Here is a 25,668-nt window from a genome sequence, read left to right on the forward strand (position 1 = left end):
AATAGAAACAATGTAGCAGAGCCATTAACCACACATTAGAAAAGGGAAAAAAGTCTCCCAAGGGATTCATAGAATGTAGGTGGCTGGAGGCTGGAGGAGGTGCCCAGTGGAACTGGGTCCCCGACGGTTTGTGGAGGGGGAGGCCTGCCTCCTGGGCTGTATTGCCACATGGACACGGGGGCTGCAGCGAGGCGGATCCCCAGCACCCTGCCAGGGTCCTGAGCCGACTGCAGGGGGGCCTGCTAGGTTTGCAGAGCTCTAGCCACGGAACCAAGAGAACACACGAGGGCAGGTGTGAGGGCCGGGAGTGAGGGCCCTCCTCCCCAACCCCGACAGGAGGGGCTCACGTGAGCGCCCTGCGAACGCGGGACCAGGCCCTAAACACCGGGCCCTCTGGAAATCAAAGTTTCAAAATAACGCGGTGTTTCAATGAATCACTATTCGGGGAAGAATCTAGTAGTGTCCACATGAGGAGCCCACAAGAAAGTTACTTTTTCCTTAAATAGCCATGACTGGCAACTACTAGAATTCTTGAACACAGTTGAGGTGATTTTAATTCAGATCCAGGTAAATCAGAAGTTGTCCAATTGTTTTCATAAAAACAAGACTGTGTAACTTGCCACACTGATAGAGGGAAAATTTCTTTTTTTTAAATAAATTTATTTTGGGCTTCTTTGGGTCTTCGTTGCTGCCTGTGGGCTTTCTCTATTTGCGGTGAACGGGGGCTACTCTTCATTGTGGTGCGCGGGCTTCTCACTGCAGTGGTTTCTCTTGTTGTGGAGCACGGGCTCTAGGCGCGCGGGCTTCAGTAGTTGTGGCACGTAGGTTCAGTAGTTGTGGCTCACGGGCTCTAAAGCTCAGGCTCAGTAGCTGTGGCCCACGGGCTTAGTTGCTCCACGGCATGTGGCATCTTCCCAGACCAGAGCTCGAACCTGTGTCCCCTGCATTGGCAGGTGGATTCTTAGCCACTGCGCCACCAGGGAAGTCCCCTGATATCAACTTTAGATTCACATCTTCCAATAATTCCTAAAATCTGTACCTGTTCACAATGAATATGTTTGTTAAAAGCTTTTCTGAGGAAAAAAGTGATACAGAAGACACGCCAATGTTCAAATAATTTAAAACAAAAAGGTAGATTTAATGCAATAACCACATTAATCTGAGGATAAATAAATCCACAACAGGCTTTAAAGTTTGAAAACGTTTTCCTTTCTTTGCAGAGAGAATGGTTTTCTGAAAGCACACAGGACCGAAGACGTCAAAACAAAACACACCGCCTTAGTGTCTAGGTGAGACGGGCCTGGTCCTCCCTGCTGCCTTCCCGACACCTGCCCCGTACACGGAGAAGGCTTCTTTGAAACTCAGGAGAGGCACTGGCTTCAGGAATAACTGGATGGCTTGTTTCCCGAATCGTCTTCCTGTGACCCCATGCTCTGGAAGGGAGGGAGAGAGGCAGTGCACTTGTCTGCCCTGGCCAAGGGTTTCCCGCCAGCCCCGGACACCTACGCCCCCGAAGACGCCACCCCGTGTGCAGGGGAGGCAGGTCCAGGACCCCCACCCTCATCCCTAAACACACTTCCAGCCTGGAGTCTGGAAACGTCCCCAACGAGTATGTCTCTGTGAGCCTCCCCGATATGGCTTCTGGGCACAAGCTCACACACCTGATGGAGGATGCCACCCCGCCCCGCCCAGCCCACTCCGTGAGTGAGGGGGCCCCAGTCACCTTCTGCACAAACTGGGGGTTCACTGTGATCTCCTGGTCCATGGCCCTCAGCCGTTCGTCCAGCTCTATGCACCTCAGCATCTGCGTGGCAGACAGGTGTGGATGCGCTGAGTGAGCGGGTTTAGGGCAACTTCACCTTTTTAGCCTAGACTATTACTGTGGGTGCTACAGGGTCACAACCCTGGGGCCAGATGAATTCTGGAGTCAGAAGTTTTGGATTCCGTCAGCAACACAGTACAGCAGGACCTGGGGCAGCACCCCGTCATCAAACACGCTGACATCTTTTGCAGTGAAACCTAAAAATATTCATTTGCCATCACATGAGTTACAAAAAAAACCTTCCCGTTTTCAGGGTTTTTTAAAGAAAACTTGGAATTGCCAAAAACAGACTGTGGAGACATACTGCTTTGAAGGTTCTGGAGCTGTTCAGTTCAATCCGTTTGCCTAAACAGAGGTAAGAAACCAGACTACCCACACACTCCTGGCTCATGTCCAGATCCCGGCAAGCACTCGGAGCAGGATGCGCTCCGGGGCCCACGCTGCTGCCCAGGGGCAACCGCGGACGGCTCGTCTCCTCCAGCTGCCCGCTCTCCCCCAGCAGAGACAGGAGATTCCTGACTTCCTGAGCTGGGGCTCCAGATTCACATTACTGAAGGCTCTACAGTATAGGTGGCCACTGGGTACGGATAAAACCGTACCGATTCTAAGACCCTTCAACTGTTTCAGGAGTTGAGGAGGCTTTGGTGAGCTAGACAAATAAGCTAACCCACCATCTACTTATAATCGTACAACCTGGGAGAGTCCACCTTGAAATTAACTTTCTAAGAAATAAGATGTTCTTAGAAAACTAGTTGGGAACTACCCGTATTCAGAGCTAAAATTATCTCGGAATATAGAGTCAGTGTTTCAGGTATAACATCCTAAACATCAGCCCAAAACACCTGGCATTCATATTTACCTCCTGGTCGATGTTATGAAGCATGGCGGGGTTATTATATTTTTCAGGGTTATCATGGAAACTGACCATCCCATCCTTCTGATTAATACTTGCAAAAATTTCACCATCTTCTATCTATAAAAGAAAAATCAGGAAAGCAGTTTAGACCCCAAAACGATGTGAATATGCAGTGTTTCAACACAATCAGGAGAAATCACAGAAAGCAATAAATACATCTGCATGTGGATGTAGAAGCACCACCTGCTTATTCACAGATACCTGTTCAATACCTATCACGTGCTCTGCAGCAAGACAGACGTGAAGGGGTAAAATCCACATGAGGTAAATGAACCACTTTACTTAGTTTATTTATTTAGTTGGCCATGCGGCATACAGGATCTTAGTTCCCCAACCAGGGACCGAACCTGTGCCCCCTGCATTGGGAGCGCAGAGTCATAACCACTGGACTGCCAGGCAAGTCCCAAATTTACCATTTTAAAGTGAACAATTCAGAGGATTCAACTACACTTGTGATGTGCAGCCACCAACTCTACCCTGTTTCAAAAGATTTCACTGCCCCCACGGGGAACCCGCCCCATTTAGGCAGTCACTGCCCATTTCCCCTCCTCCCAAGCCTCCTGCACCCACTAGGCTACTTTCTGCCCCATGGATTCGCCTGTTCTGGATGTTTCATATAAATGGAGTCAGACAGTATATGGTCTCCGTGTCTTGCTTCTCTAGCATAACGTTTCGGAAGTGCCCTTACATCTTTAGAAAATTTCTGTGAGATATAACTGACGTTGCCGCTGCATTTTAAAAAGTGAAACCCTAACACATTTTTGTTTCACCCCAGTAGAAATTGTCTTCTGGTCCTTTAAGAAAACTTTTCTGCCAATGTTGATTCCAAGGCAGTTTCAAGGTCTTTGTTCTTCGCATCAACAACTGGGGATTTATCTGTTTGAACTTCATCGCCAAATCCTGTCCATGAAGTAAAAAGCGAGAAGCCGATAAAATCCCAAACAGGTGTTTTTCTAACAAATTGCTCCCCAGGTGACAGTGGTCTGTCACAGTGGAACTGAGCTGCCTGAGTTGGTCTGCTCCTTTCCATCCTGGAAAGGGATGGGCCCCAGTTAATGAAACACCAACAGCCCAACACACACTAAACAGAAGGCGTAACTCTGACCCCATGAGCAAAGAGAGCTGCCTCTTCACAAAGGGGAAGGACATGCACACCGGGCTCACCACAGTGGCACACTCTGTAGTAACTACAACTGGAAACAACCCAAGCGTCCCCTGATGGGAACGGAAAGGCAGCCTCGTACAGTGCAACGCTGCAGCCCTGCAAATGAGCCAACTACGATGATACGCAACACTGTGCATGAATCTCATGGTGTTGAGCAAAAGAAGCCAGACCCCGCAGTACATATGCTGTACGTTGCCTTTTATATAAAACTCAAAAGTAGGACGTGACTAAAACTAGGCCGTTAGAGATCAGGATAATAATAACCTTTCTAGGCAGAGGTAGGGCTGGAAGCAGGTTTGAGAAGGCTACACACTGTATGATTCCAACTATATGACATTCTGGAAAAGGTAAAACTGTAGAGAAAATAAAAAGATCAGTGGGGGTGGGGGAGGGGGAGAGGGACAAATAGGCAGAGCACAGAGGACTTTCAGGGCAATGAAAATACTCCACACGATACTATGATGGACCCATGTCCTTATACACCTGTGCAAACCCATGAAAATACTCCACACGACACTATGATGATGGACCCATGTCCTTATACACCTGTGCAAACCCACAGAACGTCCAACACCATGAACGAACCCTAATGTGCACTAAGGCCTTGGGATGGTGACACATCTGTGTAGGGCTGTCAGTTGCTAAGAACTGTCCCACCCGGTAGGGATACTGATAAGGGGAAGCTGTGCACGTGTGGGGCGGGGAACCCTGTCCTTTCCCTTCAACTGTGCTATGAACCTCAAACCACTGTAAAAAAATTGAGTCTTATTTAAAGAACAACCCCTGCCTTCATAAATTTTACACGGTAGGGCAGGATTTTTCAGGTGTGGCCTGACGTTTTGAGCCAGACAATTCTTTGTGGCGGGCGCAGTCCTCTGCATCGTGGGAGCTTGAGCAGTGCCCCCCGCTCTACCCGCTACATGTGAGTAGCACCCCCAGCTGTGACGACCAGAAGCGCCCTCAGACATTTGCCCTGGCAAATGCCACGTGTCTCCGGCAGATAGAACACCGCCAGCGGGTCTGGAGCCTGTCAGGGTCCGTCTGGGCTGGGCAAGCACCTCACTAGCTGTGTCCGCACCGCTGACGAGCAAGTCCGGGGAGGTGTGCGGCTGACCCACGGGACGAAACCCTGTGGGCGGCAAGGTGCTCTCAGCAGGCGCTCCGAGGCTGGGGAGGTGGGACTGGTTTTGTTTGTTTGGGATGTGTGTCTCTGTGTTTGGAGGATTACGTTGAAGGAAAAAACCTTCAAACATTTGTAAATTGAACTATGGAAAGAAAATACTCCATTATCACACTGAAAACAGTTTCATGACTCCTAATCCGGACCTGGCAGCACTCCTGACATCACAGGGGAGATCACTAGCAGAAAACGCAGAATGCTGACTTTCTACATGAGAAGACGTGCCTGACCCGGGCTAAGGACAGAGGTTTGCTCTTGGGGATCAGATCGGAGGCATGCGTTTGTGTAACAGAATAACTAAATGATGCTATTTCAACTTGGTGGGTTACCACATAGTCATTTAAATGCTTATCCAGGGACTTCCCTGATGGCGCAGTGGTTAAGAATCTGCCTGCCAGAGCAAGGGACACGGGTTCGAGCCCTGGTCTGGGAAGATCTCACATACCGTGGAACAACTAAGCCCGTGCGCCACAACTATTGAGCCCGCGTGCCGCAACTACTGAAGCCCGCGTGCCTAGAGCCATGCTCGGCAAAAAGAGAAGCCACCGCAATGAGAAGCCCGCACACCGCAATGAAGACCCAATGCAGCCCTGCCAAAGTAAGTAAATAAATAAATAAATATAAAAATGCCAACCTTTAAAAAACAAATAAATAAATAAATGCCCATCTAAATTTGGGGAGTGGGGAGTTACAACTGGGAAGTAAATGGGTCTCAGGTGTCCTGTGACATCTGCCATCTGCAGCTGGAGCTGAGCGCGTGGGGATCTGCTCTGAGTGTGGTCTCGGGGTGACACCACCCAGGAGGGGGGTGAGTCAGACTGCCACCCATGAGGTCACCGGCCCCTACCTCGCTGCACAGGACTTCCTCAGGGCAGCAGGGCCCTGCCCCACATATGGCTCGTCCGTGGGCTCATCACAGACCAGCAGGCAGAGCAGCACTGCTTTGTGTCTCTTTGTATTATCTGAAGTATTTCATGAGTGTTTTAAATGATATTCACAAAAACCGTGACAATGAAAATATAAATACGGAGCACTGCTAAGACACCACTGTGTGCGACACATGAGTACATGTCACGGGAAAACCCCAAAGACTGTAAGGAAATCGACGAAAATGTCCACAGTGGTTGACGCTGGATGGGCCCCCTTCGTCCTCCTTTGGATTTTCTATCGTAAACACCTGTTACCTTTACAAGGACAAAAATACAGTGATTACTTTTTGAAAAACAGCAACACACTCACCATGTGCAAGACATACTTTTCTGCCTCCTGAGGTCCAGATAACTGCACACGACTTGCCATGTCTTGTAATGACAGCGTTAAAAAGGTCTGAAATTCAGAAGTTAATTAATCACAAGTAGAAATGCTGAGGAAAGAAATTTTATTAAATGTGTACAGTGTTCTACTGAGTCTCTGAAAAGCTTTCCGATACTGTACAAGACAACTTTTTGTTGTGAAGATGACATGCAATGGATAAACTAAGGTTTCAGCATCAGTTTTCTAGAGGACTAATGACTTTTAAGCAGTATCCCACACGTGTGTCCTGTACATCTGAAATGACGTGTGCACCGCCATTTCAGCGCCGCCTGCAACGGCAAAGATTGGAACCACCTAGAAGTCCGTCAGCAGAGGACTGGCTGAGTGCAGCACAATTACACGAATGGACTCCTACACGGTTGTAAAAAACTTACTGGTGTGGACACTTTTTATGAGCTGGAAAAGAATCCAAGACATGTGCATCGTTAAATATAAAAAAGGATGCAAAACAGGGTCTACAGCACGCTCACATCTGTGTACAAGGGAAGAGTGCATATGTGTGACAGCACACATGCGTATGAGTGCATGTGCCTATGTGCACAGATGATCTCTGGAAGGATATCCGAGAAGCGGGTGACACCAGGCTGCCTCTGGGGAAAGAAAAGGCCGGCTGGGGTATAGGAACTGGATGGAGATTTTTGTGTCTTTGAATTTCGTATTGTAAACATATTACCTTGTAAATAATATAAAATTGAAAAAAATCACATTCGTCCTTCAAAATTCAAAGCTAGAATGTGTAAACAAATGGGGGTTAAAAGGAAACCAGTGTTTATCATGGGTTTGCCTGGGCCCTGATGAAAAGGCCCCCTTCCAGGAACAAATTAGAAGAGCTCTTCCTTTAGGGCAGCTGGCAATATTTACAATGATGGCATCTTCACAGCAGGCCATGTTAAGACTGTGATGTTGAAAACTCTTGATAAGTCAATGACCGAGAATTCTACTGATACATATACTTTAGTTCAAAGAGTAGCATGCCCTCTGCAAATGAAACTACTGTTAATCCTAAGAAGTATCTAAGTAGTTTAGCGCCAATGAGGACTCAAAAGTGAACATTTCTAAATACCCGGAACTGTCCTTTTCCCCATTTCAAAATAAGGAGAAACTTCCACTGGAATGTCTACCAGAAGAGGACTGGTTGAGTGAGTTTGACCATCTGTACAACAGAGTATGATGTACAGTCATTGTGGTGCAGGCTTACATTGCCATGGAAACAAGGTGAAGACAGTGAAAAAAGCAGTGTACAGGACAGCACATACAATATGATCCCAACTACAGTTAATGGGGTGTCTACACACAGAGCAGAGGGATTTAGAGAGACGCCCACAAAACATGAATGTGGAGCAGATCTGAGCCTCACAGGATAAGCCCATTTCCCTGGTGGCCCTGCAGCAGCCTCTCATCCCGACACCCACATGCAGTACACCTGCTGAGACTTCTTTAAAAGCCTGATTCTTTTGCCCTTTGAATAGCAGACTACTAACCTGGCTGGAAAATCCTCTGATGCCCCATCTACTGTTCTGGCACCACGGCATGACGCCACGCATCCTCCATGGCGGCGCCCCTGCCCACCAGCAGCTGTGATGCCCCCCCCAAGGCCGCCGGGAAGGGCTTATCAGCCCAGCGGACTCAAATCAATGGTAAGTCAGCACAGTAGGACCAGGACGCTGGTGACTGTGAAGCCACTGCCCCGCCCTGGACTGGCCACCCAAGGCCCTTCACGTTTGCTTGGTCACACTCTGGATCCGTGTTTATCCAATCCAAAATGGAAAACTGCACTTTCCATATAAAGCATACCGACTTCTCGGCATAAGCTATCAACTGATTCCAAAGTGACGAACTGGGGTTGACTATTTCACAAGAGTTTAACTGATGATTTTCACAGTGATGCCTACTTACTAGATTCCCTAAGTTCTAATTCTTCATTTAACTCTCATCCGCCATTTTGTAACTTAACATTTTTTTGAACGTGCACTGTCTTCTCTCCTTGTTCACATTTTGGTTTTCCATCTAAACTCCCAGTACCAGTCACCTACGGGTGCAGCTGTTTCCCAGCAGCTCCTCTCGATGGCGAGATAGAAACTTATTGTACTTAGAGCAGCTGTGTTGGCACCTGGGCCAAATGGAAAACACTGTGGGGAGAATTCAGCTGCTGGTCACCTTGAATCTTTTAGGTCCGGTCTTTCTAGCCTACGGGTCCAGCTGGCTTTTCTCTGACAGGACATTTGTTTTTCCTCTTCTCGAGGCGCTCTCTCTTTCGTGTCTCCATCTTCCTCTTACAGACGGATGTCTGGAGTGTCTGGAAGGGCCTCCTCCTCGTGTGCGGTGACCCTTCCCTCTCCTCCTGCTCCAGGAGCGATTCTCCCCGTGTAGTGGCGGCCTCCCCGGCTGCCCCTCCTCCCCCTGGTCCCCTCCAGCCTCCCTGGCCCTCGCATCAACTGAGCAGCATCCTTTCCCGTCCTCTGCCTGGAGCCCCACAGCCCCGTCCTTAAGCCCCAGGAGAAGAGCCGCACCGTCCCGGTCGCCGCTGCTCTTTGTTGGTTTACCACTCCCTGCAGCAAACGCCTTCCTGGCTCGTGGGGAGCTTCGTTTTTCTTTTTACACTTTCCTGGGCGGTTTTAACATTTGATAATAAGCGTATTTTCCGTCATCAAAAGCCACTAGGTTTATTTTCATCTTGAAAATAGAAAATACACGATCGGCTCACCTCCCTCAGCTCCAGTGTGCTGGCCCTGTGCCCCCGCGTGCGTCAGCCCGCCGCAGGGTCCAGAGCAGCATGGCCACGCCCCCGGGCTCCCTGTCTGTACCTCCCAGGGTGGCCATATCTCCTACCTCTTGCCCTTCACCTGTCCCTCTTCTCAAATACCCTGCCCCAGCACTGGAAAGACCAAAAGCACCCATCAAAGTGCCCTAGGGAGTCAGCTGGGAGAGCTCTTCCTCAGGACGAGACCCTGTGCTGCTGCCCCGGCGCTGAGGGGGGCGAGGGGAGAAAAGGAGCCCAGGGTCGGAGGGGCCCGGCCAGGGCCTCACCTTGGTGAGCCTCTGGATGTTCTTCTTGTACAGCGAGGACAGGCACTGCTTCACCAGCCCCATGTTGTTGTCGCGAGTGAAGGTCTCGCTGTGCTTGGTCACCAGGGTGCGGAGCTCCGAGGGGTTGTTGGTGGAATAAACTTGCGCTAACTCGTGGTACGCGTTGCTAAGAGGCTAAAGGTGTGCAGGCGGGAAGAAACCAGATTCGAGAGTTAGAGGAACGGAGCCTGTGTAAGACGCAAAAGAAAACATGGCACTAAATTTGGAGCAAGTACATTCAACATCCTTCACTGTTACCTAACAAATTATAATTTACCCAAAGCAAATGCCTAGTTTTCAAGACCAAGGATAGAAATGCACCATGGATTAGTTTACTGTCAAACAAAAAAAACTCCCACTTTGTAGTACAGAGCAAACTGCTGCACAGCAAGTGCAGTACACACAGTTAGTAAAGGCACACAGGTCTTTTTTCTCCATCAGGGGCTCTTGATTTTTCTCTTGATAAACCACTTTGGGAAGAAAGAAGGAAAATTCCCACCCTTCTCAGTTCCCTCTCCCGCTCACACATACCTCACTGGGTGCAACAGGACAACCCGCTACTTCTGGGGGAACCAGAGACAACAGGGCTGAGGGCACACTCAGAGGTGTGCTGCCTTCACCATCGCATGCGCTCCCCTCTACCTCATTACGTGAGCATGCGTTGCCCTCTATCTTACACGCGCGCATGCGTTGCCCTCTAGCTTATTACGTGCACATGCGTTCCCCTCTATCTCATTACGTGAGCATGCGTTCCCCTCTATCTCATTACGTGAGCATGCGTTGCCCTCTATCATACGTGTGCATGTGTTGCCCTTATTACGTGCGCATGCGTTCCCCTGTCTCATTACGTGAACATGCGTTCCCTTCTGTCTCATTACGTGAACATACGTTGCCCTCTTACTACATGCACATGCGTCCCCCTCTATCTTATACGTGTGCACGCATTCCCCTCTCTCTTATACGTGAGAAACTGGACCCAGGCCCACGAGTAGGTCCGTGGTCCTGAGACACGGATTCAAACCTGCATCCCCACCCTGAAGCCTGTGCCCTCTTCACCACTCTGATATCACCGCCAACAAACCACAACTGCGGGGAAGGAGGCCGAGTCATGGGGACCTCACCTTACAAAGGCCCTCCTCCTAGGGCCACCTCAATCACCCCAGGAGCTCCCCAAACCTGCACGTCCTTCTACCCACCCCCATGCCCCCGTATGTGACTAAAAGCCTGGAGCCTGAGAAGCACGACGGGCTCTTAGAGAAGGACACGGGCCACCCTCAACAAGGCAGCACGGAAATCTTCTCATCAGGAAGACTCTCACACTGATCTAGTGAAATTCTGAATTTTGTACAAGGAGGGTCAGCAAAAAATTGTTATCAGAATGATAGTGACTTCAGTTTAAAAAAAAACAAAAACAAAACCCTATGAGCATGTATTATTTAAAAAAAAAAAAAAAAGTAGGTCATTTCTTCACGTGGTCCCAGGGCTGAGTCCTCAGGGAAACAAGAGCAGCTCTGTGAGCAGCGCTTGGGGTCTAATAAGATTCCCCGGCACTTGGTCAAAGTGAGAGTCCAACAGAGTCAGCACTGCTTTTCTAGGACCTTAAACATCTACAGCTATGATCACCCAGAGCAAAAGTGTGAAAACAGATTCCTAGGAACATCGCGGTCCGTCAGGCGATCGGTGTGCACGGACTGGGAGGGTTCGGGCTCTGCCACATGCCCAGCAGCCAGCAAGTGAGCATCTGCTAATTTAACGTGCCGGGAGAGCTAGGGCCCGCAGAATAAGACGACAGAGGGCTTCCCTGGTGGCGCAGTGGTTGAGAGTCCGCCTGCCGATGCAGGGGTCGCGGGTTCATGCCCCGGTCCGAGAAGATCCCACATGCCGCAGAGCGGCTGGGCCCGTGAGCCATGGCCGCTGAGCCTGGGCGTCCGGAGCCTGTGCTCCGCAACAGGAGAGGCCACAACAGTGAGAGGCCCGCGTACCGCAAAAAAAAAAAAAAAAAAAAAAAAGATGACAGAGCTACACATCACCACAATTTCCTATGATCAGAACATGTCACCTAGGAAATCTTGTTTTAAAAACTCACCTTAATGAATCTTCCCACAATTTGAGACGTGTATTTCGGCAGCTGCTGCACTTTGCCAAGCAGTATCAAAGAAACGAGAATATACTTTTTATATGCCTCCAGCATGATGTGACTGACAGCCATAGCAGGAGTGGCGATGGCCTGAGCAGGAGTGAAGACAGCAGGGGAGCTTGAATTAGGAAAAGAGCACTTATACTAAATCACTACCTTTTAATAACTCTAGCATTTACCCTTTGAACACATCCAACTCACTGGGCTTTGGTGTCTTCACCAAGCTGTGCGACTATCACCACTACCGAATTTCAGAACATTTTCACCCCCTAAAAAGAAACCCCAGGCCGTCAGTGGTCACCGCCCACCCCCCTACCCCAGGCGACCACTCCTCTACTTCACATCTCAATGGATTTGGCTACTCTAGACAGTGCATATAAATGGCTTTTTTTCTGTGTGTGTGGCCTCGCTGCGTGGCTTATGGGATCCCAGTTCCCCAACCAGGCCCTGGGCAGTGAGACCATGGAGTCCTAACCACTGGACCGCCAGGGAAGTCCCATAAATGGCTTCATGTAGTCTTTCGTGAGCAGCTTCGAGGTGACATTTTCAGGGCACACCCCTGCAGTGGCCTGTGTCAGGACATCATCTGTGTCATGGGCCAACAGTGCCCCACCTTCTGTGTACTCAGATCCTCAGCTGGCGGGCGTCTGGCCACGTGAATCATCATGGTGCTGTGAACATTCATGTATGGATCTGAGTGGACATTTGTCTTCACTTCCCTCGGGTGCAATCCTGGGAGCGAAGTGCCAGGTCATTTGGAAGTTGTAGGTTTAACGTTTTGAGGAAGCGCAGAACTATTTGCAAAGCGGCCACACCACTGTGCACTCCGCTGGCAGTCACGGGGGCTCTGAGTTCCCCACATCCTCATCAACACGTTACTGGCTCTCTTTTTAACTTCAGCCATCCTAGTGTGACTTGATATCACACTGTGGTTTTGATTTGCATTTCCCTGATGACTACTGCTTTTAGCCATCTGTCTATCTTCTTTAGAGCAATGTCTATTCAAACCCACTGCCCATTTTTTAAATTTTATTGTTGAGTTTTAAGACATCTTTGTATATTCTGGATGTAAGTCTCTTATCAGAAATGTGATCTGCCAATATTTCCTCCCATCCTGAGGCTGCCTTTCCACCTTTTTTCACCTGGATTCATGAGGGTTAAGAATTCAAAACTATCACACCCACATCAGCCCAAATGTTCCAAATCAAAATCCAAGCCACTGAGCCTACAAGGCACTTCTGAGAATTATTCAACGGAAACACTCATGCAAGTGCAGAAGAACACAAATGCCACGATCCACACGCAGCACTGCTTTAATGGCGAAGCACCAAACCTGCTTAGAGTACCACGCCGACCGGGGGCTAGTGGGCTGCCAGGGCCACCTGTGGCACGGGGTAAGAGGAAGAGGCTACTTTCACTCTTTACTTTATATAATGCTGCGTGATCTGAATTTTTTTCACTAAGTACATCGTTCTTTTGGATTTTAAAAAGGCAGTAAAACAAAATCTGTGTCACCTCCTGAAATTAAGGTACTAATACTACCTGGAACTGATGTACATCATGAAGACACAGCGCCATGAAGCAGACTGTCACTTGGGCAAAAGAGGGACTACGTGGATTATCAGGTAAAAGCCTTCTAGCTGTAAACGTGAACATGCTGTGTCTTTGACATTTCAACTCTCTGTGACAGACCGCGCACCCTCCTGCCGCGCGCCCATGTCTCGGCACCCCTAGACCATCGGCGGGCTCATCCCACCTCTGCTAGGCTGCAGAGCCACCGCGCGTTCAGTCGCTGCGGGTGTCTGCTCGCGGTTTTCTGAGGAACTGAAATTGTGACCGTACGGTCAATGTAGTCCCCTGGAAGGTCCTACCTGACCAGTCACGTCCTTGAAAGACATCGCCCCTGCCAACAGCACCTGTGGTCACCCTGCCCTAGGCCCCCAGCGATGCTGGCCAGCTCCCGCTCACTGAGGCGACACCCACTCACAGGTCTGTGCGGGGGCTTCTACAGCACCTCAAATACACCATGAGCGCCTCTGAGGCTTGGAATGTCTTTTATCACCTGAACATGTGCTCTGAATGAAACAACTTATGGACATCTGGCAAATTTATCCTAAAACACTGGTTGTAGCCAGCACTGTCTATCTTTGTTAGACCCTGAGTGAAGCTGCAGAGCTGCGCAATACGTCTCATTACACAGACACAAAGGTGGGAGGCACTCTTCACTGTGTACTCCTTCACACCCTTTGAATCACAGACCAGAAGAATGTTTCATTTATTAAAGTAACAAAAACTCGGGAGTTCCCTGACAGTCCAGTGGTTAGGGCTCAGCGCTTTCACTGCTGTGGCCCTGGGTTCAATCCCTGGTCGGGGAGCTAAGATCCCACAGGCCACGCGGTGCAGCCAAAAAAAACAATGAAAGAAAGAAAAGCTTAACCGAACGTCACATCTGGTTTCAGAACAAGAAGATGCGTCAAAGGTCACTCGGTTCCATCCCTTCCCCACACACAAAGGAAGCTACAAAGTCAAGAGACACACACAACTCAACCCAAACCAGGGGTCGTGGCAAAGCCTGGTCAGCCTGCCCCACAGTGCCCATCCCTCCCCTGCCCTGCGCCCCTGGCCACAGGGAAACGGCCTCTGAAAGAACCCTCCCCTGCAGCTCCAGCCGCCAGCCTGCAAGTTCATACGCCCCCGGAGGAGCGCCGACTACCTGCTCGTAGAAGTAGAGTGCCCGCTCGAAGTTCTTCAGCCCGGTGTAGACCATCCCGCCGTAGTAATAGTAGCATAGGAAGTGCTTGGCCTCGTAGGCCCCGTTCTCTTTGCAGATGTCCACCATGTCCACGTCCAGGTACGGGAGGGCGGGCTTAAAGCACTTCGCCAGCAGACACAGCTGTGGAAACATTGACATGAAGCCATCACTCTAGGTGCACTTCGGCTTTAGCAGAAAGAGCAAATTCCCAGATTCCGCAAAGTTCTAGAAAATAACGGGCTTTACATTTTATTGACTAAAATGATCTAAATGTTAGCATGTTATTCCATTTTCTTAGGCATTCAGAATACAATAGCATTTCTTTAGAAAAGACTAACCAGCTATGACATAAAGGGCTCCACAAATGAAGCAAAGCCCATCTATTTACAGATGCACGACAAGTGTGACCTTTTCTCTTCACTGATCTGGTGAAGTAAGAACAGTTTCTCTCCAATCACTGCTTTTCCATGTCTGAACCCTTCAGGTAAGTGTAGGGAATGTGCAGCTCAAGAAAGCAAGATCCAGCAAAGTTCTGTGTCTGGGTGATGCAGCACAGGGCACGCACTGTACACCTGAGATCTGCAAACTTTACTGTATGTACGTCACACCTCCATCACAAAAGTTTTTAGAAGAAATAAAGAGGGGACTTCCCTGGTGGCACAGTGGTTAAGAATCTGCCTGCCAATGCAGGGGACACGGCTTTGAGCCCTGGTCCGGGGAGATCCCACATGCCGCAGAGCAACCAAGCCTGTGCACCACAACTACTGAGCCTGCGCTCTAGAGCCCGTGCGCCTAGAGCCCCTGTTCCACAACAAGAGAAGCCACCAACGATGAGAAGCCTGTGCACTGCAACGAAGACCCAACGCGGCCAAAAAATAAATAAATAAATAAAGAGAAAAGAAAGCACGTCTCCATGTGAAATTAGAACATGTGGTTGAAAATAATCCACATACCATGTTATTCATAAAGGAAACAATCTAGATACCCCACAGGGACTGGCTAAACCCATGTTATGGAATTCTCTGCAGCTGTAAAGCACTGACATGGAATCATCTCCAAGACACAGTAAGAAAAAAGCAAGGTACATAAGACATTGTATAGATTAGTATTTGTGTTTAAAAAACTAGAGAGGACAAATATAAACATATCTTATACGTGCATAAACCGTCTTTGGAAGGATGCCTAAGAAACTACTAATTCCAGTTTCCTTTGGAGAGAAGGGATGGGTGGCCAGTCAGCAGGTGGGAGACGGGCTTCATTATATACCCACCGCCCTTTGCCATCTGGGTTTGGAGTCACACAAAATAAAATAAATACATGAACAACACTTTGAAGTGTAAGAAGTCACCTGGTTCGTCCTCAGGTTCCAGAGCTCCTTACTGGGATTGTTAAGGTCACAAGCCCTACTCACCCCACCTGCCCCCACATCACGAGCTGACTAGCTGGGCCTCAGTCGATGGTTTGCGCTCAGTAGCCCCAAGATTCCCTTCCCAGCAACAGGGGCAGCTACACATTCCGAGGCTTAGAACACAGCGCCATCTTCACCAAGTCCAACCGTGACTCGGGGCAACCCCTCGCTGCTCACCTGGCAAAGGTCAGCATGGACGGAGGTCAACTGGTTTGTGTTCATCTGCATCTTGTCAATGGCCTGCTTAAGGACGCCGATTCCGCGCAGGGGCTGTCGGAAAGGACACCTGTCAGCACGCTGGGTCCTAGGCTGTCACTTAGAAACGAAAGTAACATACTGATGGGCTCTTCTAAACCACAAGAGGAGGGTCCCACAGCCTCTCACGAAACTTCTATCCCTATTCAGTCAGAAAATGTTGTCTTAAGCTGTTTATTGTGATATGTAGAGTAATTCAGCACAACTTTTTAAATCATAAAGCTTTTTCTAATTATTGGAGATCAATAATCAAAAGCAACATTACACTCTCAAGAGTTCATTATACTTACAGCTAAACAAAAATTTTACAAATTATTTACAACAGATGAGACCTATGCTTAGGTGACTGAATTGTGGATAAGGATGTTGGCATTGTCCCACAGGGCAGTCTAGCTGTCACCTGTAAATTCTCTCCAGCAACATCTCTTACCTGGTGGTAAACTGCTGTTGAGAGTGATACCACAAGCCCCTTTTACAGCACAAGGGGCGCCAGAATGGCAGTTCCAAGCACAAACGGACCGTTTTCCTGCCCTGACCATGAATAACAAGACCAAGAACCACACGAGGTGCAGTCAGCTTTTGGAGAGGAGGTGTGACCATAAAATAGCTGAGGAACTTAACGTGTTTTTTCAGTAGAGACTTGGGATTAACCATCTCCCTCAAACAATAATTACGTAGTGCTCCCACAAAATACCAACTGGCTCTTTGTTTTCAGCCTCTTTTTTTTTTTTTTTTTTTTGCGGTTGTTTTCAGCCTCTTTTACACTAGTCTTAAAGTTGAATTTCAAATCAAAAAGAAACTTACAAATTACAACTTGTGTATCACAAAAAATAAAGAGTTTACCAGATTAAAGGAAACTAAAGACACACAGCAATGTAATTCAACCCGTGATCTGAGACTTTCTTCTGTTATAAAAGATATCAGTGAAACAACTGGTAAAATCGGAACCAGGTCAGATTTGCTAAAGGAGTCGGTCAGTGCTCATCTCCTCATGTTGGTCAGTGTGCTGCAGTCATGCAAGAGAACGTCTTAATTTGTCCTAATTTCTAAGAAACACTCGCTGAGGCACTCAGGCATCACATCTGCAACTTTCTTTCCGGGGCTCAGGAAAAAGAGAAAAGAATGAACAAGTATGGTAAGACACTAACAGCTGGGGGCTCTGGGTGTAAGACGCTAACAGCTGGGGGCTCTGGGTGTAAGACGCTAACAGCTGGGGGCTCTGGGTGAAGGGCACTTATGGCAATTAAGTATACTAACCTAACAACTTTTTTGTAAAGCTAAAATTATGTCATAATTGCAAGTTAAAAGGTTTAACAAACAAAAAAGCGGCATTTTACAGCACAAGGGTGCTAGAATGGCAGTTCCAAACACAAGCAGCAGCCTCCCCCTTGAGGCACCACTTCTGTGGTCAGAGCCCCACAGTGGATGCTCTGAGCTCTCCACAGCGACCACGTACATCCGAGCATTAGGGTCTCAACACCAGGCTGGAACCCTTACACTCAGCGCACTGTGCAGATTAGAGGCGTGCGAAACAGAACTATAAATACTCAAATAACATTCTTACCTGTTTTCTTTCCACAAGTGCATTTGTTAGCTGATGGCAAAGCCCAGCAACTAGACACAACAATAATAAAATATTGAAAACATAAATGACTACAGGGCAGAATACATTCCGTGGAAAAGAAGAAAAAGCTGCTCCCCTTACAGGTGTCTGTTGCATAGCGAATGTGCTCCCCGTTACAAGTGCTGATGAAGAGCTGAACCTGTGAGAACAGCGTCTCGAAGTCAGGAACGCTGGGCATAGAAAACTTCACAAACCTACAACACAGAGAAAAGAAGCAACTTGTCCTGGCGTCTCACAGGGAAACGGAGAAGTCCGTCCGTCCGTCTGTCCGTCCTGCCTCCAATGCTCTGTGAAGTTAAAGGAGTCACAGTACTTTTAAAAATGAAGAACTGGAATCTGTGAGATTCTTCTGGCCTGGTTCTCTGCACAGTCAAGACACAGAACATGGACACAAATAGAGATTAAGAAAAATATGCTTAAAAAAGAACAACTTTTACCCAGAGCAGTTAGGCAAGAAATAAAATGCAACCAAAAAAGAACTTTCAAAAAAGAAAACTCCGTCAAATGAGGCCAAATATCAGGTTGTCCTGATACTCGTGAAGTAACTGAATATAAACTCATAACCAAAAAATTTTAAAAATAGATTTCTTTAGCAGTCCAATGTGCTCAGTACTGCTTTGTTCGCCTAGAAACCCGCTGTGGGCTTTTCCTGCCTGAGCAGAACACACTGAAGCTACGGGCTGGCCGGAGGCCACGGCAGCGGCTCATGGTCACAGTGCTGCCCCAGGACCCAGGGGATGCTGGGTGACCTGGGAGAAAACCTAGCTGCAGGGCAGGCCCAGAAGGAGTGGAGCGCTGAGAAGAGGGATGACTCAGGCAGGTGGCCCGTGCCGAGCCACCTGGGAGATGATGCCACCAAGTGCCATCGTAAACACCAAGGGGGGTCGGAGAGGTTTCGAGGGAGGAATCACATAAGCTACCACCACTTAGGCGCTGCTTACACGTAAACTGCAAGCTCTTCTTTAAATAGAACAAAAAACTGAATGGTTTAAACTCATTTCAAGAAAAATCAAATGGGTATTATTGCCTAATGACAATTTCTCCATCTTTCAATCTGTACTTCCATCTATATAGTATTACTTAACAATGCCACCTTACATCTGTAATTACACTTTCCAAGTATCAAAATGTGTCCGAACAATCTCATTTGGGCTTCACAATAGGTCAGTAAGGCATTGTGATTTCCATTTTATAAATAAAAATATGAAGCTCAGGGCCTCAAACCTCATCATCAGCAGAACATAGATTCAAACCCAGGGGACCTGGAAACAAGGTCGGGGCTCTTCCCAGGTTTCCTTTAACTGATATACAACGTAAAACGCCTTCTAGTTTCAAACAGCTTCCACACACATCACCTCACTTGACATGCGCATCCGCGTATGCTGACGTGTGTACAAATCACGCTTTCTGTTCTTTTAATCGGAAACCACAGGCGGCAGAAATCTTCCCCAGCCATCCCAACCCGCGGAACCTCCTGCAGCGGAGGCCCTGCTCCACATCTGCATCGTCTGAAACAGTGGCTACAGGCAGCTCCTGAGCCCTTGGGGTGTGGCAAGTGCAACTGAGGAACTGGACCTTTCACTTCACTCATCCATAAAGATTTACATTCAAACAGGCACATGAGCTACTGGCCGCCCGTGTTCCGACCGGCACCTTCCTCCTGACGCATACCTGTCTCAGAACCTCAGTGCAAGTGGAGCCAGACCCTCGCTTTAGGTCAATTTCTTCTCGGTTTACTTACATTACCTCAACTTTCATAACAACCACAAAATCCCGATTTATAACACTACAACGTTAAGAGAAAAGAATTCAACTGTCAAAGACGCAGGGTCACAAGAGTTCAACAGACCAATTGAAATAACGTCTATTTAACTTGGCCCTAAAACAGCTTAAACTTGTACAGCAACTATAGCTTTTTTAAAAAGGGAAAAAAAAAAACCAGCTTCAACTTGTCTGAAGGGAATTGGAAGCCAGGCTGCTCTGGATCACTGGTAACTTCCCTCGGTATAGCCCCTGTGCCCTGTTCTGTCACTCTTCCCTCTTTTCTTTCTAAGTTAGAAAATGGGGAGAATCCAGTGGACTATGTGAATAGAAGTACTCAGATAAACGCAAACTACAGCGCCCTCAACTGAGATGGCCATTCATTTTTTAAAATACATTTCAAAATGTGTATAAACATAAGAGTTTTAAAAGATGATAAAACAGAACAAAATATAAAAGCACCTACTGTATAGCCCAGGGAACTCTACTCAATGCTCTGTGGTGACCTAAATGGGAAGGAAATCTAAAAAAGAGGGAATATATGTATAGTTGATTCACTTTGCTATACAGCAGAGACTAACACAACACTGTAAAGCAACTATACCCCAACAGAAATTAATTTTAAAAAGTAAAATAAATAAAAATGAAAGCAATGATTAGCCGCATCGAGTTAAAAGTAACTACTACAACGTGACTTTAGTTGTGCAAAAGAGCTCACTGTCATTTCCAGGGCTTACTGCATACAACAAAAAACCCCAAAGCCAGAAAGTGCAGCGCTGAGGTTCAGCGTGCACAAAATCATAGAGGAAAACGCCCTTACAGAACAGCAAGGACTCCCAAGGAGTGCTCCTGGACATCCAGAGCCCCGAGCACGGTGTCCAGATGGGATAAGTTCTTCGCAAGGAGCTCCCCACTCTTGTTGATCAGTTCACAAAGCTGAGTCATTTGCCCTGGAAAACAGGAATAACACTATCATTCAGTTATACCACTAACCAAACCAAAGGAGGTCAAATCCCAGACTTCACACATCAGACCTGCAGGTGCCTGAGGGTGATTTCTTCTCCTTCATTTCGGACGAGGACCCAGAAGGGCCAAAGACGTCTTGCCTGCAGCCTCAGCACTAAACTTCCCACTTTCCTCTGGCCCCTGAAGGTTTCCCCTTTTCTCCACTCTCGCTTCCAGTCCCCCAAGCCAGCAGTGTTCACATCACCGCCAGCACCGCCGCACCTCCAGGACTATGACTTCACCTTACGGCTATGCCTCTGGGTCCACTCCTTTCTCTTCCTCCACCTTCCCTCAGATCCCCACCATTTCCTGTCTGGACTCCACCGTCTTCCAAGTGGTCTGCCTCCTTCCATCTCTCTCGTCCAGCCCACAGCCCACGCTGCACCTGTCTGACCTTTCTGAAGTGCAACTCCCATCACACCCCTCCAAACGCCCCCTCGGCCCCGCCTGGCCTCCTGAGCCCCCCCTCACACACCGGCGTCCCCGCTCTCGCCTTAGGTCTCTGCACGGCTGCTCTCCAAGCTCAGTGCTCCCTCGCGACTCTTCCACGACCCCCACGACCCGACTCACTCACGTCAACCGTCAGCCCGGGCCCCCCCTCCCACGGCTCTCTGTCCTCTGTGCTCTCTGCATCCCCGGGATCCTGGTGTTAGGTCATTCACATGAACTCAGCAGGAGAGTCGTCCCTTCCCCAGCTTCAGAATGCAGTGCTTGCCTAGCACCCGATCAATCAACAAGCAGCTTGCTGAATTAATCTAACTGATCCACCAACCTTTCCCCAATACCACAATATTATGTCTTAACAACTAAGGTACAGAATCTAATTAGGCCAGAATTGGACTCACCGGCTTCCCCCCAAGGAAGTTTCTTTTTTAATTGAGATATAGTTGATTTACAATATTATATAAGTTTCAGGTGTACAAGATACTGACTCACAACTCCTAAAGGTTAGACTCCATTTATAGTTATTCTAAAATATTGGCTATATTCCCTGTGCTGTACAATATATCCTTATAGCTTATTCTATACATAGTAGTTTGTACCTTTTAATCCCCTACCCCTATCTTGCCCCCTCCCCTTCCCTCACCCCACTGGTAACCACTAGTTTGTTTCCTATATGTCAGTTTCTTTTTTGTTATATTCATTAGTTTGTTGTATTTTTTAGATTCCACATGTAGGTGATAACATGCAGTATTTGTCTTTCTCTCTCTGACTTACTTGACTAAACATAATACCCCCGAGGTCCAACCATGTTGTTGCAAACGGCAAAATTTCATTCTTTTTTATGGCTGAGTAGTATTCCACTGTGTGTGTGTGTGTGTGTGTGTGTGTGTGTGTGTGTGTGTGTGTGTGTGTGTGTGTGTGTGTGTGTGTGTGTGTGTGTGTGTATACACCATATCTTCTGTATCTATTCATCTGTTGATGGACTCAGGTGCTTCCATATCTTGGCAGTTGTAAACAGTGCTATGAGCACTGGGATGCATGTATCTTTCCAAATCAGTGTTTTCATTTCCTTTGGATATATACCCAGGAGTGGAATTGCTGGATTGTATGGTAGTTCTGTTTTTAGTTTTTTGGGGAACCTCCATACTATTTTCCACAGTGACTGCACCAATTTACATTCCCACCAACAGTGCACGAGGATTTCCCTTTCTCCACATCCTCGCCAACATGTGTTATTTGTGGACTTTTTGATGATAGCCACTCTGACAGGTGTGAGGTGGTATCTCATTGTGGCTCTGATTTGCATTTCCCTGATGATTATCGATGGTGTAGACTCACCGATTTTAATGGGTTATTCTGATGACAGACACCACGGCCACACTCTACTCCCACATCCTACCAGCTGTTTTCTGGTGACGGTGGAGGGTACACATAAGTCCACGGGCATTAACCTCTCAAGTTTCCTCCTCAACAGTTCTCTTTCACATTTTGAACTTCAAGCTACCCATGCCAGCTATTTCTATTTAGTAACTGAGTGATTTTTCCCATTAAAAAACACTTAGAAAAAAAAAAAAAAAAACACTTAGGGGCTTCCCTGGTGGTGCAATGGTTAAGAATCCACCTGCCAAAGCAGGAGACACAGGTTCGAGCCCTGGTCTGTGAAGATCCCACATGCCACGGAGCAACTAAGCCCATGCACCACAAATACTGAGCCTGCGCTCTATAGCCCGCAAGCCACAACTATTGAGCCCACGTGCCACAACTACTGAAGCCCTTGCACCTAGAGTCCACAACAAGAGAAGCCATCGCAATGACAGTAGCCCCCGCTTGCTGCAACTAGAGAAAGCCCGCGTGCAGCAACAAAGACCCAACGCAGCCATAAATAAACAAAAATTTACTAAAAAATAAAATAAATTTAAAAAACACTCAAATGGTATAATGCTTAAAAAATCCAAGTGACTGTAGCCAGGAACTCTGATAATTTCTAGAACTTCTTACTATACTTTTAAATTTTTACCAAAAATAAACATTCCATTATTATCACACTCACTACAAAACAATAACAAAGAAAGTCCATTAGGTATCACCTTTCACGGTAATAATACTAGTTGAACTGGGAAATATCAATACCAACTCATCATCATGTTGTTAGAGATCTCACTGGCAGGAATGAAATAGCTTCTTTGCGGTGATTTGAATCACCCACAATTAAGCATTTCAGTCCATGATTTTCCCCCAATTAAATAACCAATCCTGAGATGAGACCTAAGAGAAATGCTGGGTCACCCTGAAATCATAAGGCAGTCACTTCGTGCAGGCCAAGGGGAGACACACCTAAGGGCCACAGGGTGCGTGTGAAATGAACCCAACCAGATGGGGGCCAATGAAACGTCCTCTAATCAGAGAAAGCTGGGACATTATGCCATTCCCTTCACTTAAGGTTCATGGGAGAAAATTCTGAATAAGAGCTGAGGAAACAAGCTCATTAACGTTTGCTATTCGGGGAGCATGAGGCACAAGCACGAGGCACAGGGGCACAGGCACGAGACACAGGGGCAGGGCAAGTGTCCTGTGCCTCTCTGTCCGGCACACTGCTCCTAAAGCAGCGACTTGCACAGAGCGTGTGTGCAAAGCTTTCAGATAAGTGATCCTGCTTGATGCTCACGACCACAGCCCTAGTTCTGTCTTGTAAATAAGGATACTGGCCCGGGGAAATTAGGCGGCTGGCACACCGAGCGACCGAGACAGGACTCCAGCCCAAAGCTTCTAGGCACACGGAACCGCGGGAAGGAGAAACTTAAGTCCGTGGCACGAACGAACGCATGGATTGCTTCTTCACGCCTAGAGAATATGGCTCACCTGTGAAGCCAACTCCTACCAGTAACGAGAGAAACAAGACAGAACCGCGCCCCACACCTGAGCAACCTCGGGGCAGCGCCTGCCCACGGAACTCAGGAGAGAAGCGTGCCTACCCAAGGTCACGCAGCTCCTGCAACTTTAACGGTTCCTCCCTCTCAGTCCTGACAACTCGGCGGAGTAGGGCCATTTCTATTCCACGAATGAACAAACAGGGTGGGGAAAGAGGCCTTACAGCAGCGGCCAACTACTTTAATTCTGGGCCCAGGGCTCGATACGCAGGTGATGAAACGAACGAACCAACTGCATGAAAATCAGGAAGAAAATTAACAACGGTCACAACTCCGCCCTTAAGAGGGGAGCCTGGAGCCAGGGCCCCCGGGGGACGTGCGCGCCAAGCCGCGAGGGGCCCGCCACGCGGCCAGGTCGGGAGGGGCCGCCGGGAGCCGAGACCGAGGGGGCACCGACGGCGGGGGGCGGAGGCCGGGGGTCGGGACCAGGGCGGAGAGGACGCCCAGCTCGCGCGCTCGTCAGCCCCGGCCCAAGCGCCGAGACCCCCGGGCCAGCCCGGACGCAGACTCGCGGCCTGCGCCCACCGCCTCACCTTGGGCCGAGAGCTGGCGGACGCTGTTGACGAACTGCTCCAGGGCAGACGCCATGTTCCCGGCGACCCGGCGGCGGAGGCGGCGCACGCGGGACGAGGACCGGCGACCCACTGGAGGGCCTCGAGGGCGATGACGTCACTTCCGCCGCTCAAGCACCGCGAGATCTCACCTACCTGGGACCCGGCTACTGTTTCCATGGAATCCGCTCTAGGGATGCCACGCCGGAAGGCAGCTTTCTTTCCCTTCCGTCTTCGTTCTGTGCACACGCGAAATCGCTCCCTGGGTTTAAGGGGGATGGTGGGCAAAGGAAGGAACTGAACTCCTAGTTAGGCACATCCCTTCCGGATTTTGTTGGGAATGGCTGTCCCGTTTAACACCTTGCCAAATCCTCCAAGCCCGGCTTAATTGCCACCTCTTCCCTGAGGCTTTTCCTGCGAGGTAGTAGTCCGGCCAGGCAGGCAGCATGCGGTCAAATCCCTTGTCTACCACTTAGTAGCTCTGTGACTCTGGGCAAGTACCTTGGCTTTCCTCTGTCTTGTTTCCCCATCTGTACAATTCTCACGGTAAACCACGTAAAATACTTATGGTTGGAGGGGAGTGATGTGAAGTGGGGCTGCTGCAGGATAGACAGGGACCACGTCGAGTAAGCTGTGTTAAAGATACTGGACTTTTCCCCGAAAGATTGGGACGCCACGGAGAGTTTGATGCAAGAGAGTGGCATGATCAGACTTGCACTTAGAAAGGGCTGTCTGACTTTACATGGATAACCTCAGAGAATCATTTAGGAAGCTATTACAGTAGTCAGTCGATATGAAATATAATAGTAAAAATTGTACCTTGAAATAGAGATGGAAATAAATTGATGTATTTGGGACAAGTATAGATGAATGACTTTAACACTTGTACTCTAGGATGGAGCTGTCCCTGAATGCTGTATGGCAACATTTGGTCCTCAAACAGAAGACAGACATTTTGAATTATAGGACACATTTCCACGGAAGTACATGGATTTTAATAAAAGCCAAAAATGTTGTGAGAAGTTAAGCACTACAATAATTCAAAATAGCCACAGCTACTAGTCATATTTTAAATTTTGTTGCCTATTTAGATTGTGGCGTCTGTTCTCAAAGTGTGGTTCCTCAGCCCGCAGCATCAACGCCACCTGGGAACTTCTTAGAAATGCAAATTCTTGGACTCCACTTTAGACTTCCTACAAACTCTGAGGGTGGTGCTCTGCAGTCTGAGTTTAACAAGCCCTGAAGGTAACCTTGATGCACACTAAAGTTTGAGAATACCTGCATTGTGGCAAAGAGGAGCCAGGAATCAAATCACACTCATTTCAAAACTGCTAAGGGCCA

At 48.3% G+C, this 25,668-nt stretch overlaps 1 protein-coding gene across 2 annotated transcripts; it reads right to left on the reverse strand.

The window, feature by feature from the left end:
• Window positions 1–1,123: 1,123 nt before the first annotated feature.
• COPS3 (COP9 signalosome subunit 3) lies at window positions 1,124–24,434 on the reverse strand. Of its 2 annotated transcripts, XM_079905251.1 has the most exons (12): window positions 24,310–24,434; window positions 20,221–20,350; window positions 17,721–17,833; window positions 17,580–17,629; window positions 15,938–16,030; window positions 14,314–14,493; window positions 11,550–11,690; window positions 9,425–9,598; window positions 6,323–6,409; window positions 2,682–2,795; window positions 1,724–1,804; window positions 1,124–1,433 (listed from the first exon to the last, which is right to left on the reverse strand). In XM_079905251.1, exons 1-12 carry the CDS (start codon window positions 24,362–24,364, stop codon window positions 1,380–1,382), a joined length of 1,272 nt encoding a protein of 423 aa, XP_079761377.1. In that variant the 5' UTR covers window positions 24,365–24,434; the 3' UTR covers window positions 1,124–1,379. The 2 variants fall into 2 exon arrangements, with proteins under 2 accessions (XP_079761377.1, XP_079761378.1); XM_079905252.1 differs by lacking the exon at window positions 20,221–20,350 and having other exon boundaries at window positions 24,310–24,407.
• Between the last annotated feature and the right edge of the window lie 1,234 nt (window positions 24,435–25,668).

This window comes from Stenella coeruleoalba, assembly GCF_951394435.1.
Source record: "Stenella coeruleoalba genome assembly, chromosome: 19".
NCBI classification, from domain to species: Eukaryota; Metazoa; Chordata; class Mammalia; order Artiodactyla; family Delphinidae; genus Stenella; species Stenella coeruleoalba.